The sequence below is a fragment of the Hakea prostrata genome, chromosome 10, assembly GCF_041222555.1.
Source record: "Hakea prostrata isolate BN-2017 chromosome 10, UWA_Hpros_2, whole genome shotgun sequence".
In the NCBI taxonomy this organism is placed as follows: domain Eukaryota; kingdom Viridiplantae; phylum Streptophyta; class Magnoliopsida; order Proteales; family Proteaceae; genus Hakea; species Hakea prostrata.
Genome location: NC_142609.1, coordinates 1334809 through 1353840, shown reverse-complemented (window position 1 = coordinate 1353840; position 19032 = coordinate 1334809). Strand labels below are relative to the sequence as shown.

Sequence of the window (19032 nt, the reverse complement as noted above, 5' to 3'; positions counted from 1 at the left end):
AGGAGGATTAGATGCCCGGTTCTTCGTAGCCGATCAAATAAAAGGGCACTCATATCTAGGAGTCAGACAAACCAAGGAGTCAGACAAACCAACAAAATCATGAGTCCACCTCGTAAACTCCCACAGAAATTCTACAAGAAAACAATTGCCTCCTACTTATCCACCACTGGTTGAACTTCAGTGTTGCGTATTTAATGTATACTAGTGAGCTGTCAATGGACGAGATTTCGACGATTGACATTTAATCTCGATTATCGGCAATAGGTATTGTGCATTAAATGCACAGCATTCAAGTTTGTCCTACTAAACAGTAAAATCTCATTCAGTCGAGATTTTAATCTCGACCTTTGGTAGTAAGTGTTGCGCATTATTCAAGTCTGCTCCATGAAACAACTTTTTCCAACAAGTTGTCTGATCCCGAGAGAGAGAACCCAGAAAACTTTTAAGGCACGTTTGTTTGCAAAGGTAGGGTGGAAAAAAAATGTGAATCCGGATCAGCACCCCGTTAAGAGAGCACTCTGTGCTCCCCGACGGCTTTACCACCACAAAACGTGTGGAGGCCCACAGGGGTTAGATGATTATTATTTTTAACATGTGGGTCCTACATGTTTTGTGGTGGTAAAGCCGTCGGTGAGCATAGAGTGCTCTTCTGACGGGGTGTTGATCCGGACTCATGTAATGGAGTGAGAAAGAACAAAATAGAAAAGAATAAATTTTGTAGAAAAGTGTTAAATGTAGGTCTCACTTTCTTATTTTCCACACTTTTTCACTTATTTTATCGGGTTTTAAAAAGGCATGGGGTGGAAAAGTGAGAATGCCACCTCACTAGACAATCGCCCAACTTTCCCACCCCGTGAACCAAATAAACTATACTTTTGAAATTTCATTGAAAATTTTATTTTTTCATACTTTTTATCACCCCACTTTTATTTCAACAAACAAACGATGCCTAAGAGAATCTTATACACGATCCAAATAATAGAACGTGGAAAACACAGTTGGCACCATCACAGTATTGCTCGATTGATAACACCAATACTTCTTAGAGAAGAAATTGTGGGTTTGATTATTCCTCTAATATCTCCATTCAAATGTATAAAAGTTGCATATTTATTTCTTTTACTTTGATCGGATACAATAATTTTCATCAAAGCTTCAGTTTTCACATGTTCAAGTCCCACCAAATGCTCTTAAAAAAAATCACATCAAATGCATTATTAGATGATTTGCATTTTTTTATTCTAATCGTATGATTAGTATTTTTCTAATCCTTAATCATGGTTCATCTTCTATTAAAAAAAAAAATGGTAATAATGAAAGCCATTGCTTAATCAGTTTTATGAAGAAGTCACGGATTTGACACTCCCGATAATATATATAATAGTCCGCTTCATATAATAAAAATTATCAATCCTAAAAAGAAAAAAATAATAAAATAAAATAAAAGACAATCGATGTAATTATACTTTATTAGACACAGTTTTATCTAAGCATCTAGTATGGGGTGTTTACTCTACCAAAAAAAAGGCATGGGGTGTTTAGTTTAGATTTGTGTGAATATTCGCATCAATATTATTCAAAAACTTGTGCATATAAATGCGTGAATGAGTGCTTTTTTCGTGAAGAAACTAGTCTATCTAGAAGATTATAATAAAATATTATAATAAGTAAAAAACTAACTTAAAATGAAAGAGTAAAGATTACAACAAAACATTATAATGAATAAACTACATACAATGCAAGAATATATATAGATATACCTACCTTTCACCCAAAAAAAATATAGATGTATCTACATTCAGTAAACTTCTTAATACTAAAATCTAAAGATATATAAAAATAATAATCAAATAACACAGAAGGGATGGAATTGGGAGACTAATGGGAGATAGAGTTTATTAAAGAAGAAAGGAGAATGGACATGAAAGAAGGAATTTCATCTCTTGATCTAAGACAGACTTAGTCACTTAAGAGAGAAGATGAGATAATGTACACTTCGAAATGGGCATGGAAGTTCATGGAATCAAAAGGAAAAAAAATAAAGGAATGGGCTTCGAGAACAATTGTCATTAATTTTGAGTGCTTACGTGCAATGTTTAAAGTATTTCACTATACCATAATCTTATCATGTCATGGTGCTCCTAATATTTCAACATCTCCATCAAGTATGGTTTTGAAATATACATATATGAGGTTCTCTAGATGTTTGGCAGTAGACAGCAAGGATCCTCAATCTTCTAGAAGACATTTTTATGATCTGTGCATTCTAGAAGCCACAGGTCCACAGCACAATAATATGTCATGATTCATGATGGTTGCAGGAGCTTGCAGGAGCTCCACTTGCACTTGCATATGCAGAAAGCTCTATAAATTTATGTGGCTCATTATTTATCCTCCACCATCCATTATCCCTTCAAATCTACTACCCAGAAAACATTAATGTCTTCAATTCCTCAACCACAGCTTTTAACACCATTACTGCATTACCATCTAGTTTAAAAGTAATAGACAGTTCTTCTCAACTTCATTGCATGCACTTGTTTGTAATCCAATATGGGTTTCTGGTTGTTCATCACCCTCTTCTCCATTTTCCTTTGTGTGGCCATCAAATTCACACTAGCTTTCCTTTCCTCCACCACAGAAACCAAGCAACCCAAGAAGCTTTCTCTCCCATCAGGACCCTTGAAGCTACCCATCATAGGCAGCTTCTTTTGGCTCTACAAACCCTTCTCTGAAATTGAATCAATCCTCTGCAACCTAAAACACAAATATGGCCCTATGATTACCTTATACATTGGTTCAAAACCTATCATCTTCATCTCATCTCCTTCTCTTGCCCATCAAGCCCTTATCCAAAATGGTGCAACATTTGCTGATCGTCCACCAGAACCTCCATCCAACAGTATCATCACTAGTAACCAACGCAACATCACATCTGCTGCCTATGGTCCTCTCTGGAGAACTCTTCGACGGAACCTTACCTTGGAATTCTTCAACCCTTCCAAGGTAAAGTCATTTGCTAAAACCCGCAAATGGGTTTTGAACATATTAACCACAAGGCTCGAATACCATGTCAAGTCAGGAGAACCAGTGGTGGATGTGATGAAACACTTCCAATACGCCATGTTCTGTTTGCTGGCCTCTATTTGCTTTGGTGAGAATGTTGATGAGAAAACCATCAGAGAGATTGAAGATGTTGAGAGGTCCATTCTCATAAATTTCATCGGATTGAATGCTCTTGCTTTCTTTCCCAAGATTGGGAAGATCATCTTCAGAAAACAATGGCTCAAGCTGCTGGAACTGCGTCGCAGAGAAGTTGATGTAGAGGTTCCATTGATAAAAGCTCGCCGAGAATTAAAGCAGAACCCACTTGTCCCAGATGAATCCAGTTCCATGCCTTATGTTGACACATTAGTGGATCTTCAAATCCCAGATGGAGCTGAAGAAAGAAAGCTCACTGACCAAGAAATTGTGAGCCTTTGCTCAGAGTTTCTGAATGCTGGCACAGACACAACATCCACAGCATTACAATGGATAATGGCGAATTTGGTGAAGAACCCAGAAATCCAAGAGAAGCTTTACAGTGAGATCAAAGGTGTAGCAGGTGAAGAAGAGGTCAGTGAAGAGGACTTGCAGAAGATGCCTTATCTGAAAGCTGTTGTGTTGGAAGGGCTGAGGCGTCACCCACCAGGGCACTTTGTGTTGCCACACGCTGTCACCACAGATGTTGTGTTGGATGGGCATTTGATACCAAAGGAAGCTACCATAAACTTTATGGTTGCTGAGATGGGTAGGGATCCAAAGATTTGGAAAGACCCAATGGAGTTTAAACCTGAGAGATTCTTAGGTGATGAAGGAGCAGAAGCAGAGGAATTTGATATTACAGGGAGAAAAGAGATCAAGATGATGCCTTTTGGTGTAGGGAGAAGGATTTGTCCTGGGCTCCGACTAGCCATGCTGCATCTGGAGTATTTTGTGGCGAATTTGATCAAAGATTTCAAATGGGTGGCTGTGGATGGAGATAATGTTGACTTGACAGAGAAAGAAGAGTTCACAGTTGTGATGAAAAACCCATTGAAAGCTCAGATCTCTCCAAGATCATAGAATGACATTTCAACTTGTTTCTGTAATCTTCTCATCTACTGTAGGAGCTAATAGCTATGAATTATAATTATCTAATCTACTATATATCTAATCTATATGATGGAATAAAAAGAAGTTATAAAGTTGTTTTATCATCAAAGGTACGTAGTTCTCAATAATGACTAACACCTCTTAATAAAGAGGTCATGGATTCGATGCTTCTGTAGTATATGTAATTCTTAATATAAATTATAAACTACGTGTTCTTGAAAAAAAATTGTTATTTCAACGGAATACAAAAATACCTATGAGGTGTTTGTGAACCGTGGGGCTTGGGTGGTGGGACAATCATCTTCATGCATGAGGGAAAGAAAACTCCATTTTTTTCAATCACTGTATCATAAAGTCATTAAAAGAAGACTTGAAGACGATACAAAGTTGACATTGAGAAGGTTTTCAATAATACTGTTGGAGTACAAGCCACTTGAATGACTTTTATACGAAGAAGAAGCATTGACTTAGTTTTATTGAGAGATTTTCCTTGAAATCTTAATTTCAGATTATAATTGTGGTCCACCAACCATTGTTTTATGATCAACCTATATGTACTCATGTTTTGTATACTTTTAAAGCAAAAGATGAAATCCTTTCAGTATAATTCTGGGCTAAAGTGAGAATTTGACCTTTTTTGTAATTTATTTCAAACAAATATGAAGCAATTCTACTCAAATTCAGGATTTGATAAGGAACTCTTTAAAAAATGAATTTTTTTCTTTTTTTCTTTTCTGTATTCATAATAACCTGTTATTTTATATGGTCGGAAAGAAACTCTAAAGCTTGTAACAATAAGGAACAAAACCCAATCAGAGTGATGAAGAATGTTAACAAATGGATAAAGGAGCTAATAGTAAGTACCATGTAGCAAATGTAATTGCTTATTTCTACCATATGTTTTAATCCATCTTAGGAATGTATTCTATAAATAAGGCACACACATTAATGTAAGTAAGAACAAGTGAAATGCATTGAGTAGTTTGAAAAATACTCTCTTGAGGTTAATTTTTTATTTTCTATGCTTTTGTGAGGTCTGTGTGTAATTGGAATTTGGATTTAGACAATTTCTTGAGAATTGTATTCTTGTACCAACTCCATAACAAACCTATATTATTGTCTTCGCCAGTTGATGTACGCTACAAATTCAACCACCTTTATCGAATATGTTGCTCTACCTAGCATTACTGGGTGCACCTCCATTCATTAGACACTCTTCTTAACCTATTTCACCCACCCACCCATAAAAAAAACAACCCCTATTCCGTCGAGTCCGGATCCTCACCCCGTCAAGGGAGCACAGAATGCTCCCCGATGGCTTCCCAACCACACAAACACGTGGGGCCCACAAGTGAAAAACACTTTTGAAAAAAATTTTAAAAAAAAAACTTCAAATTTTCACCTGTGGGCCCCACGTGTTTGTGTGGTTGGGAAGCCGTCAGGGAGCAGTTTGTGCTCCCCCGACGGGGTGAGGATCCGGACTCTATTCCGTCCTCACCATATACCCAACATAAACCTCTAACTAAACCCAACCTCAAATGTAAACTGCTCCCCGACGGGGTGAGGATCCGGACTCTATTCCGTCCTCACCAAATACCCAACATAAACCTCTAACTAAACCCAACCTCAAATGTCTCCATCTTCTACCCCTCTTATATCACCTATGATTCAACCACAACTCAATCATCTCATCCAATGGTTAATGAAAGTAAAACCCATTCACCAAGCCAAAAAACCTTTTCTCCCTAGTCTCAATTAGACACTAAATACCACAAATTTTTTTTACCGTTATTTTCAACATCCCAACTGTACCCAAAACCTATAGATCGGCTTTAAAAGACCCAAAGTAGATTGATGCAACAAAATAACAAAATAAGGCCTTGATAGACAACCAAACTTTGATTTCGTGCCGTACACCAAGGATATTAATATTATATGTTGTAAATGGGTGTTAAAGATCATGATAAAAAATGATGGTTCTATTGATAAATACAATACATGATTAGTTGCCAAGGGGTTTAACCAACAAGTAGAAGTGGACTTTCAGGAAACATTTAATCTAGTTGTAAAACTAGCCACCATCCGAACATTGTTAACTATTGCACTCTCAAAATCATGGCCATGCATCAATTTTATGTAAAAAATGTCTTCTTAAATAGTACATTATCAAAAGATGTTTATATAAAATAACCACAGGAGTTTGTTTTCACATCTAGGACGCATTGAGCTAGTTTGAAAAATATTCTCTCTTGAAGTTAATTTTTGTTTTTTTATGCTATTGTGAGGTTCTAGGTGAAATTGGGCCTTGGGTTGAGAGAATTCCTTGAAACTTGTATTATTGTGCTAACTCCATGACAAACTTATATTGTCTTCTCTAGTGGATATTTGCTAGAAATTCAACCACATAAATTTATATTTCTTTGTTATGTGAATGATTTCTTGAGTATTATCTCCTATTTTACTTTCATCTTTTCTCCAACTATGCATATCTCTATTTGACATTTTCTCACAGCATTTCTAATTATTGAAATATCTTAGATTGATATGAACATCTGTTCAACATTACTCTGTATCTGAACTATTGTCATCCAATCAATTCTTTGATAACAAGTACCTATGATGTAATTGTTTCCTTTGCTTTCTTAAATTTACCTAAGATTGTTATTTCCTGTAATTCTATTTAAGGAAATGCATGATGTTTTCCAGTGATTTTGTACTATAATGTGAAAGTACAATGCAAAATACTAATCATCCTAAAAGATTTTAGTACCAGTCAGTAATAATTCTTTTGTTATTGATTCCTACCTGAACAGAAAATGAGATCAGAATTACTTCTTTTACCATCATTGGAAATACAAGCAACCCTTCCATGCTTACTGCCAACTAATTAACTTCATTCATGTTTTTATAATTCTAATTTTAGTACTGATAATTTGTTTGTATCATAGTTATTTGACACGACAACTCTATTTTATGGATCTTTGGCTCCATTGGTAGAGCACTTGAAACATGAGCAAGTTTCAAGAGATGGTGGTTCAAATCCATCAAGATTCTTTTGATTCAATGATGAATTTAAATTACATATTACAAATATTAAATGTTATTTTGTAATGTTAATATTTTCTTTGAACATGTATAAAGTTCCAGGCTTTCAAAGCCTTGATATCTAAGACCACTTCCCCAGCACTGAAGGGTTAACTTGCATCAGAGGAGGGAAGTTAGAACACTTTCAAATTATCCGATTCAACCCAAATAATGAAGCTCATCCTGGAGTTCTGCAACCATCACCCATGGGAAGGAGAATTTCACCCTTTCTGGCATGGTTTTCATGGGGAATCATCCCAAAACCAGCACAAGCACAATTTGCCCTTCCAGACTCAACCCTTAGATTATCACCTAATTCAACGTCCATCACAGACACAACTTTAAGTTTCTTTCTAAGGTAGAGAGTAACATCCACCAACCATTAAATCCAATACAAATTTGCTCTTTATGGTAAAAATCCACCAGGAAAGACATGCAAGTAACTCAGAAGGGTTCATGGTTTTTGAACTCCTTACTGCAGTTCTAGGGTTAGGGCAGAATCTAGCTGATTGCCGACCAACTCTGACCTGACCAATGAGTCTGAATTGGCCACTGTCGGAATGTCTATTGTGCTCTTAAAACCATGGGAGCAGGTTTAGGTCATGCCAATCGATTGCTGAGCCCAAATGTATCCATGCATATGATTCGTTTGCTGATTTCTATATCCCACTGTATTCACAAGCATTACATAAGAGTACATGATACTACAGTATAATCCTAACAAAAGAAGACAGCAAACATCAAGCCACAATTTTGATAGGTGCAATGTGACCCATGAATGTTTTGGACTTCCTTGAATCAAATTTCAACATGGCTTCTATGCCCATGCCTTCATCAATCTCTTCTCACAGTCTGTCAAGGCTGCAAGCTGCAACCGAAAATGATCCCTCAGCCCACCCCTCTTGCTTTTTCTTGTCGATAGCTCTTGTATTCACTGTCTCCATTGCCAAGCTTGACACGAAAATTGGAGCCCCATCTAATTTAGTATGAGTGTCGTGCATCCTCTTCCATTCTCAACCACAGAAATTGATGATTCAATCTCACCAAAGCGGATACAGACTGCCAGAAGGAGCATACTGGTTTGGATGCAAAAGACCTCATTGTGATGAAATAATGGAATAGAGGAACCTAATAAGAAGGGAGTTCAGATTCCTTGGAAGCCTTCAACCGGTTTTCATGCCTGAAGCACTTGACAGTGCACTATATGACTCTTTAAACCAGTTCGACCTGCAATACTGGACCATAAGTTGGTGACAAGAGTCCTAAAGTGGCCCTTCCCTGCAATAGTCTCCCAAAGATGAGGGTTAGTCTCTACATGTGTATCAGGACTAGAAACATCAACCAGGCTGATGCTCATGTTGTTGCGGATGATGCAAAGCTTCCCATTCAGGGGGACAAGTGCAGCAGCCTCCAGAGCTCGTGAGCTTCCAAGGTGGAGCTTACTGTCTATGAACTTGTTCCATGAATCTGTGTTTCCATCGTAGACTCTTAGCTTACAACCGTCCCTGCAGTCCAATGCATAGAGCTTCCCGTTCAAAGATATGCTGGGGTTGCGCCAACCTGCAACCATTCCATCATTAACTGAGGCCCAACTATTGGTTTCAGGAATGTAGGCTTCATTCATAACCTCACGATGGGCACCAAGCCCCTTTAGGAACCACTTTCCATTATAAACAACCCCAATGAAGGGCACCATTGCAGCACTCATATCAGCAATAAAGGTCCACCTGTTCCTGTTGGGATCATAAACTTCAGCCGACCGCAGGGTTCTTTGGATTCCTTCACATTCTCCCCCAGCTACATAGAGGCAATTATTAATCACACAAGAACCAAAAAAATGGCGTTTCCGAAGCATCTCTGGTGCCCGGTGCCATTTGTTTGTCCTGGCACTGTAGTAGATAACCTTTCTCATAGATCCTTTAAGTGGATCTTTGCCCCCAAATAAATAGAGATGGCAACCGCTCAGAACTGCACAGCCAAATCCCAGGGCTTCAGAATACTCCACAGGAACCGGGGGAAGCGGCTGCCAGAGCTGATAGGTAGGATCAAAAGCATGCCATGATATCTTTCCATCGCGCTCTCGTTTGATAACATAAACCCACTCCTCTGCCATCCCCAGGTTCTTCCTAAGCGAGTAAAAGAAATTACCAGCAAGAAGCTTGTACCACCTCTTGCAAACTAGCCGGAGCTTTCTATGCTCAACACGTGGAACCCGGATCAGACATGCAATGGCGAGATCATCAGGAAGGCCAGGCAAAAGGGGAGGCTGGACTCTGCTCCTTTCCCTGCGGGAGTTCTTGCTCTTGATTGCATGAGTCTTGATATCAGGCTGTATACAAAGTTTTGTTCCAGGGACAAATTTCCTCGCCCCGGCAACTGTTTTTAAGCCTGAATCTACTCTGCAATAGCATGAAACGGAGTCCACCTGCAATGACTTCCATGGTAAGAACCAAATTTTGCTTCCCCAGTTTTGATAGATAACCAGAAACATGCTGAAAATATAGCAAAGATACATGAAGAGAATTTGAGAGGCAACTCATCAATACTGGCTGCCTGGAAAAGAACCCAGAGCAAGAAGCGCAAATAAATAAAGACAATTCAGAGTATCCTATATAGTATGACCCAATTTCTTACAAACTAGTGTGATTGGGAGGCAGGCCTCTAAACAGTTTGGTCAGATAACAGAGTTCAGAGCTGGATGCATTAGAAACTCAATTTTATGGATGATCAGAGGCCAAGGGAGAAGCATAGAGGTGCATCTTTAGTTCTACTTGAGAAGAGCACGAATGAAGCAGAAAAAGCAACACCATATTAAACATGGATGAACTTTGACTATTTTTTATATACTTACATGACACAGGAAATTTCTCTTCTCAACTCTTATCTATCCCCATCCTCCCAGCCACTCTCTCAACCCCTCTTTGTACTCGGACAGAAATAATTTAGGATCATTCATGAATACCTTGAAAGATCAAAAGAGTTGGTACTGAAATCCTGAGCTGTTCTAAGTCATAGGTAGAAGTTAATTGTAGGCAAGCAATCTACAGTAACTGCTGCTCATAACTTTCAGGTGCTTGCTAGGAGCCGGGGCCATTCACACTAATCTAAGTTTACAGAGGATTCTCACATACCTTGTAGCTGGTTAATTCACTAGCACTACTTGAGAATGAGACAAAATGGAACTTTATAGGGTGTTCCAAATATCAAGAAAAGCTTTATTGACACAAACTGATTACTGAAGTAGATGACCCACTGAGTGATAGCAGAATAAGTTATACATAAGTTGCTTTCAAAAGCAGTCCAATAGCAACACTGAAGAGTTCTCACAAGAGATTGATGGAGACCACCAGCAATGAATTTCGCTCCAACCACTAGTCCACACACAACAATAACAGCACAAGACATTGATACCATTCCCAAAAAAGTTTACAAAGTCCCACCATTTCATTCTCATACTCTGCCACAACAGCACCACAAATTTCAACTTATTCTTTGGGGGTTCTAAAAGGCTATTGCAGCATAACCATTTTGGGGAGTGAGCCAAGTCAGGTCCAAAGCCAACCCAACCAACTTTTAAGTCACATCGGGGTAGCTTTTTCCACAGTACCATGGGGTTACACTTGGGTTCTGAAAAAATGGAACAGAGTGAGGACAGGATCCAGTTGCAGCTAAATACTCTTTTCACTTGCTATGTGCACGGTGTCATAGCAAAATGTCAAATTCTTATTAACACCAGAGTAGTATAGGTTGCTATATTATTATTTAGTAAAAACTCTATTGAGTTGATATTCTCGCAAACTACCCTATCTTGTTATATTACATAAAAACATTCAGTTTCAAGCTTGGACAGAGTCTGACGCCTCTGCTTCTCTCGTCTCTCTCAGAAAATGCCTCCCCTGCCCGTTCTATCAGAGTATCAGTGAATCAGCCATTTAGGAAGATGTTCCGTGAAACACTTAAAAGTGCTTAACCAGTGCATTTGTAAACATAGCTTATGGTTAACAACTTAATACAATTAGAGACTTTATTAAACCACACTATCCCGAACAGAACTATCAAAGTTTCTCCCCTTAGGAATCTGGAAAAGTCTATCACATTTTTTCGTAGATGAACGCCAGATTCCATTAATAAGATAAAATCAATTCATTCCGAATATATTCCAGTAAGTAGGAATTAATTAAGTATTCCGAATAAGAAGGAACTAATCATGGTTGTTGAGTCAAGAGAGCAGTAAAATTATTTCTGAAAAGAGCTTAATATGCCATATCAACTAATATGCAAGCTTCTTGGGAGCAAGGAGCAACCAGGAAGAAAATCTTAGGTTTGATTTTTGCTAGATATTCATGAAAAAATTGGCATTTACCAGCCAAGAGAAATAAAAAGCCAATGGTACACTAAGCATTTTGGAGAAGTACTCGTGGAGATTTCTGATTCAGTGTATCAATGCAAATGAAGCATCCAAGGAACACAAAATGCAAATAACTAGAAATTTACTCTTTAGATTCACAACAACTTAGCTAATAGCAGAAAAAGAAAAATATCTTTATGCTAAATAATAGAGATGCACCAAGCATGACTCCACCCTGGTCAACTAGGTCTACTCCCTTCTCCTGAAAACTGACTCAATCTGGTGTGCTACCAATCCCCAGGAACCCTCCTGGGTATGGAGAAAACTTCTCTTACTCTCTTTGCTACTTCTATCATCATCTCTGATGGTTCCACTACCTCTTTCTAGCTTGACCCTCAGCACCCCTTCGTACTCCCTATTATCTGCTGGGACCCTGCTTGGTCTACGCCTCCTGCTTTTCCAAGTCTACGCCTCTCTCTGCCTTTATCTCCAATGTTGTTTGGTTCTCCCCCCCCCCCACACTCCCCATCCCTCTCTTCGGACGGTCTCACTCACATCTGGCCCTTCCCCCCCCCCCCCTTTCTGACCGTACAATTTGGCTTCCCTGCCTTACGGGAGTCTTCGCTTCCTCCTCAGCTTGGAACAGTAACTTAAGAGATTAAAAGATGAAGAGGAAGCGAAGACTCCCCTAAGGCAGGGAAACAAAATGGTACGAAAGGGAGGGGGGGGCAAGACGTGAGTGAGACCGTCCGAAGAGAGTCTTTTGTTTACAAGTCTTTTTCTTCCTCTTCCCCTGCTACAAATTTAATTCTTCCCAGGGTTTCCCCTTCCCCTATCTTCTTTATCTTCCTTCTTTTCTATTGTCCTCCACTAATCTCTTCTTCTTCCTATGACCTTTCTCCTCTATGATCTTTCTCAACATTCTGTTCTTCACTTTTTCATTACCACTGTGATTGATTATGTCATCAGCAACCCCTACCTCCCCTCATTCCCATACTCAAAAAAACCATTCTTCCTTCTTGAGACAAACAACTTGTATGCAAGATCAACCCTTGTTTTATTAACTCAAGGACAAGTTCTTTTCTTATTAAGATAGGGATAAACCGATGCAACACAACCAGTTCTGTTCAAGCTACAGCAACTTCAGAGATTATTTTTCATATTCGATGAGCCCCAAGTCCAGCATGCAAGGAAATAAAATAGAAATATCATTTTGCATGGGAGTTTCAAAGATAATGTGGGGTTTTATTTTTTATTTATTGAGATAATCATGTAAGCAGAATTCTAGTTAGGCTAGGTTCCTAGGAAGTTAATTTAAATTGTAAAGCATCCTAGTTTTTATTGAAGTACATCTTAAAAATTATTTAAATGTTTGTATTCAGCTAAATGGAAAAATATAAAATATGAATCAATGCTTGAAATTGTATGCATGTTTGCACAAAACCTTCTCCTCCCCCCCCCCCCCCCTCTTTTCTCTATAGGTCTTTTTCTCCCTTTTCCCCTCTACAAGTTTGATTCTTCTCAGGTTTCCCTCTCTTCCACTATCTTCTTTATCCTTCCTAATTTTCTATTATGTCCCCCATTACTCTCCCGTACCCCTGGTCAACCTGTCCATTGTTCCCCTCTGGTTTGGTGGTCACATCCCTAGATGTGCCTTCAACCTATAGATAACCCTAACTTTTGCCTCCCACTCAATCTTTTATTGTTCACTGCCATATCCCCGCTAACCCAAATTGTATCCTCCATTGGAACAAAACTGAAGATGTAGACCACATTTTCTTCACTTGTCCATTCTCTTGTTCCATTAGGGAGACAGCCAACTCATCAACTGGGCCCCACTCCAGCCGCTCTTATGGCTTCACTCGAGATTGGTTTTGGTTGTTGAGATCCTCTTTGGCTCTTCCATTTGTGACACCACTAGTAAGTTGGTGTCTAGTGTTGTAGTGTCTCATTTGTGGTGAAAGTGCAACTTTAGGAGATGGACCTCCACTGTAGGTCCTTGGACTCTAGGTGGAAAGCCATCTATTTTGATGTTTCCTCTAGACTATCGTTGCTTCCCCATCCCCCTATTTTGGACACCCCAAGGAATAGGAACATTGTTATTACCTAGGGCTTAGGTTCACTGTTGCAACCTCCTCCCTCTTGCAGATTATAGGCTGCCCCCAACCCCCTGTACATTCTTCTCCTTTTTCTCCCCTTGGGGTTTAGTAATATAATTATTTTCAACTGAAAAAGAATACAGAATACAAAAACCAGCAACGCATTCCTGGAATGATGGCAAATTCTACGATGATGATGAGAAAAGTTCTCATTAAGCAGATGTTGAGTCATGTATAATCGATTGTACATCAAGAAGGAAATGTAACGGTGGTGGTGTTTCCAACATGACCTGACGAGAGTAAATCTGACACAATGCAGGAAACCCATTTTTTAAATGGGTCATGTTCAGTTTGAGGGGTAAACCACTTACCCTTTTTTATATACTTGTTAATGGTAGATAAAGATTTTATACATTACTGTTGACATCAACATATGTGTAGCGTGGGAAATCTCATTTTTCCACACCTGAGGTCCAAATTCAAGTCATGTCTTTTATGAAGATACCAGCATCTTGAGAATGTTGCCATGAGTTATCGCAGTCCAATTTCCAGGTCTCACCCTGTTAAGATATGTACCACAATAAGGGAAATGTCCGTATCATGGGTTCCTTCATTACTTAATGTCTTTACTTGTCAGTAGGAGTTACCAGTTAGTTGCCATTTCCTAGTATAAGTAACTTTCCTATTTAGGACTAGGTTTATGTTTAGTCTACAGCAACATGGTGCTGTCCGGTCCCCAGCAACCTCATGCTACTACTTGGTTCACAGCAACCTATAATGCATGTTTGGTTAGTGAAATTTTCATCTGAGACTTCTGTTTTGGGATCAGGAATGAGACTGCTTTTTAGTAATAGTCTACTACTTGGTTCACAGCAATCTCTCCCATCATTCTCTCTTTCTTCTCTTCATAGATTCTGGTGCATTTTCTATTTGGTTTTGTTAAATAGTCTATGGAACATAAATATTTGACCACCTCATTAGCAAATCCTCATTACCAAATCAGGTTGCACTTCATTAGCAAATCAGGTTGTTTCTGAAATATTAGTCTTTTTATGGGAATCGAACTTAAGCTTCTTCTTCTCCTCTCTCTCTCAGGGTGGGGGCAGGGGGACAAGTATTGAACTTAAGCATTGAAAAACTCAACATATTTACCTTGTACGAAAGTGGTGAAACCAATTGCCCAAACACAATTACTTGATGTTTACAGCATCAAGAAGCACACAAAAGAAGTTCCAAGTTGCACCTAAGTTGTTTTTCATTTTCCTTATGGGGGGTAGAATAAGTTGAATCTAAGTTGCACCATCATAAGATTTGGGCTAGATACAAACAGCAAGCATATACTTTGAGCATCCAAGCATACACATTGATGAGAAACCACACACAAAAAGGAAGAGGATGGAAACTGGACTTCATTAAAGTACCTAATAAAAGTATACAGCAACAACATATATAGTTACTTGATCCAGACTAACTTTGACACAAACAATGCAGATAAGAGCATATAAACGGTTCCCCATTAAAATAATTCAAAAAAGCAAAGGACAAACACTGCAACATAGGTCCCAATGTGGACTCTGACATGGTTAAGTGTCTAACATCAGATCTATCTAACCACTAACTCTCAGCATATAATTCCAGCTAATGAGTATGTGAACACAACTTTCTTCCATCAGACCCAAAAAAACAGTTGTCCTGTACTCAAGCCAGCAATATTTAATGTTTGATGCACTTCTTACAGATATCTAATAAAGAAAGTATTAAGCAATAAATAACTCACTGAATTTGCAATATCACACAGGTTAAGAATTCCAATGTAGTAGTACTGCAGCAATCTGCGAGGTTCAAAGGGTGGTAGCCATAATTGGTGGTGCACTGCGTACACTCATTCTCCTGCTAATTAGGCAGAAGCTACAGTTTTGTTGTGCTAGAACATGAAATTGCCATAAAAAGTAGGAAAGGCATTTACAAACAGAATGTAGTATACAAACTAGCCAGGACCCCACACTGCAAATTAATGTGCATTTATGTGCTATGTGTCTTTCCAGGCTCCAATACCAATTAGATCTCCTTGGTCCTCATATAAACCAGTTCTGTCAGAATCAGATAAAAAGTCCACTGCTAATCATGAGGGACTCATCAGATACAGCAACGTAAGGATGAAATGAACAATCGCATCTAAGGGTAGTTCAGTTGGCCACATACCAATAGCATGCTTGGATGGGCCCCTGCAAGAGTTTATCTTTTGAGGCCAAAAGCAAAAAATGGATCTGAATTCGGACTATTGGCTTCTCCTCTACGAAGGCATTTTCTTCTTCTATAAGTGCGCATACATTCAGATGCCGTTTTGCAGTAAAAGGAAGATTTTCAATGGAATCAGCTCAAATGAACTTGGAGTGAATCCTCATTCATACTCAGAAAAGTGTTATTCTAACTCCACCCTCATACCCAAGGACACACACCAACAAATTTTCATTTCTTGCATGAATGTTACTTATTTCTAGTAACTGAGACACGTGTTATGAATATTTCATGCAGCAATGCATCAGGAATAAAATCGAATTTAATAATAGACGGGCTGGATTTATTACTTTTACAGTTTTATTTGTAATGGGCCTAGATTGAAGTTCCAAATATGGCTGCCAGCCAGTTGGGATATTTGAATTTTTCTTTTATTTAATTATTCTATTTGTAGTGGACGGAGCAGTACAGGTCAAGACAGTCTCTATCCAAGTTTACACTCTGAAAAGAAGGCTGTCCAGGACATTAGATTTCTTAAAGGCTACAATTTGTAGACTAGTTTATTTAATTAAAGTCTGCAAACCTTTCATCATGGTACTGGTTTTAAAGTTGTCACTAAAGTCCTATTCTCACCCCTCACCAACCTGTTGTGCCATTCTACACCAAGTACTGGAGCTCAGTCCCGAACCAGTGGATGGACCAGGTTAATCCCAACTGACCTTTTATACACAGGACAGACTAGGGGGCTTGACCCTGGATCCCTGTGCACCCTCAGAAGCCGACCAGGCATGAAGACAAAGCTCGGGGACGGGGAAATCCACTCCAGACTTCGGAACAATGATAAGGCTGCACATGATTGAAGATCAGAAAATCGTCCCGATGACCCAGACTTATGCCTCTCCCAGGCGCACAAACGTATGGATGAATCTCGGTGAAAAGCTGATCAGCTTGGAAGCACCTGGGACCGTTACTAAGGATCCATCAATCTAGCACCGCCTTGAGCAGGAAAAACAGCACTATATCCGCTGCAAATGATGAACCCACTGAGTTATCGCTACATGATTCCAGGGGCCGTTATGTCCGGTAGGAACTGATGCCCGAAGGGGCATGTGTCAAGCTAAGAGGCAATCCACGCCAGCTGGACCGTCCAACAACTTTTATATGATCAAAGTTATATACCCCTTAGCTACCTCATTCAAGGGTAATGCTCATTTACTTCCCTTTTTCTCTTCACAGCTCAGCTCAGAGCTCTTGAAAACCCCTACCTCCAGGTTATAATGTTTCTTAGTCTGACTTGCTCACCAGAGGCAGCTACCTGACCAACCAGGTCAGCCTGCAGTCACTGCTCGTCTGTGAACAGGTTTTAGCCCGGTCCATCAAGGCTTCACTGTTGTTCACTCGAGATGTCAGATTTGGAGGCAACACAAACTATAATTAGAGTCCAGGTTTTAAAGGTGTCATTGAAGTCCTAATTCTAGAATCGTTTTATACAGATAAATGAATATTGATAGCTCTCCCAGAAAATTCTTTAAACAGGTTATTAAATCCATCTGTACATCAAAATGGTATCCATAACCTTTTTAGCAGAACCATGACCTTAATTGATATCCTACCAACAGCTCTGATTATTATGATGATGGGGTCAACAAGATGAAAACAGAAACCAGAATCTAATAGTTGAAATTCATCTGTGTAAGAACCCTCAACGTGAATGTGGATTTTAGGCAGAAAGGTGCACCTAGAGGAGCAGGCACCATGAGCACAAAAATAGCAAACAGTATCAGAGCACCAAATCCAAGCAGATACTCATGCCTATGACAAGTGGGAAACTTTGTTTCAAACAAGATGCATAATACAACTGAAGTCCCCCCCCCCCAACCCACCCCACCTGAAGAGACAAAAAGAACCAAACAAAGAAAAAGGAAAAAATATATATAAAGCGAGAGAGAGAGAGAAGGCGGTCCTCAAACTTTAGAATCACAACAAAAAAACGAAGGGATTCAGAGTTTCAGACACAGGTGGTCTCATCCTCCGTACTTAAAACAACCGAACACACTGAAATCATCTCCCACAAGCAAACAATGAAACGGAAGCCAACCATCTTCCGAGACCAACAGATCTCATATCCAAACAATTTATCATTTGACTTGAACCTAATTCCATAATCCACCCGGCAACTTCTAATCCCTAGGTTAACAAGACATTCAAAACAAAATGCAGCACTTGCCCACCTCAATTTCCATAGAAGTGAAACCCGAATCCAGAAAACTTAGTAATAATCAAGTAAAATCAGCGGGAAAATAAAACCCAGCAGATCTTCAAATATGTACCTACATCAGATACCAGAGCTTCCCTCAATAGCGACAAATTCAACCACAATTGCATATGGGTATCTTCGGAAGATGAATAACAGACACGAAAGCAACAAATGAGAGTAACGTTAACAGTCAACTGGACTTACCAGTGGAGCTTGAATACGGATGCCTCTTTCCACATTCGAAGAAGTTTCAACAGCCTCCATCTCAGAAGAACAAGTTCATCTATAAACTCACTGTGAAACCCAGGATCAGGCGAAGTGGCTTAAAGAAACTCGGCTGCTCAGGAGACCTGGATCGATCTTCTCGTGCTTCAATTGGTGAGTTCTACCTAAAACCAAGAAACCCAGAAACGGAAAAAAGCCTTGTCTGTATCTCTTTGAATCCAAACAACAAACAACACCGTAAGAACAATCAAGAACATCAACCAAAACGTGAGGGCAATGCAACCCTTCTCTCTTAACTGAAGCTTATGGCTGGACTTCTGGACCCACTGCTTTCACCATGTCCTCTCTGAACACTTCAGCCTTTAAATAGTAAAATTTGATTCTCGTGTACATGTCCGACAACAGAAATCTTAATTACAGGGTTTTAAAAATCTGAATCGGGATCTTAACCGATTCAATTCAGGTCTACTACTGAGATTAAAGAGTTCTTGTGATGATTCTTACCGATTCTGAATCGGTCTTAACAGAGACAATGAATCTTGATTACAGATTTTTAAATACTCATTAAATGATAATAACTTACATCGTGGATTTTATATCTACTCCCAAGTCTCCTGTCACAAGACAACAAGAACACTGACCAGAAT

The 19032-nt window shown here is 39.1% G+C and overlaps 1 protein-coding gene and 1 pseudogene across 1 annotated transcript; one reads left to right on the top strand and one right to left on the bottom strand.

The window, feature by feature from the left end:
* The first annotated feature begins 2368 nt into the window (after nt 1-2368).
* LOC149001354 (cytochrome P450 89A2 pseudogene) lies at nt 2369-4277 on the top strand (annotated as a pseudogene).
* Nucleotides 4278-7352: 3075 nt separating this feature from the next.
* Nucleotides 7353-18708, bottom strand: LOC149001353 (F-box/kelch-repeat protein At1g55270-like). Its single transcript, XM_089138206.1, has 2 exons — nt 18365-18708; nt 7353-9643 (listed from the first exon to the last, which is right to left on the bottom strand). Exons 1-2 carry the CDS (start codon nt 18422-18424, stop codon nt 8393-8395), a joined length of 1311 nt encoding a protein of 436 aa, XP_088994332.1. The 5' UTR covers nt 18425-18708; the 3' UTR covers nt 7353-8392.
* Between the last annotated feature and the right edge of the window lie 324 nt (nt 18709-19032).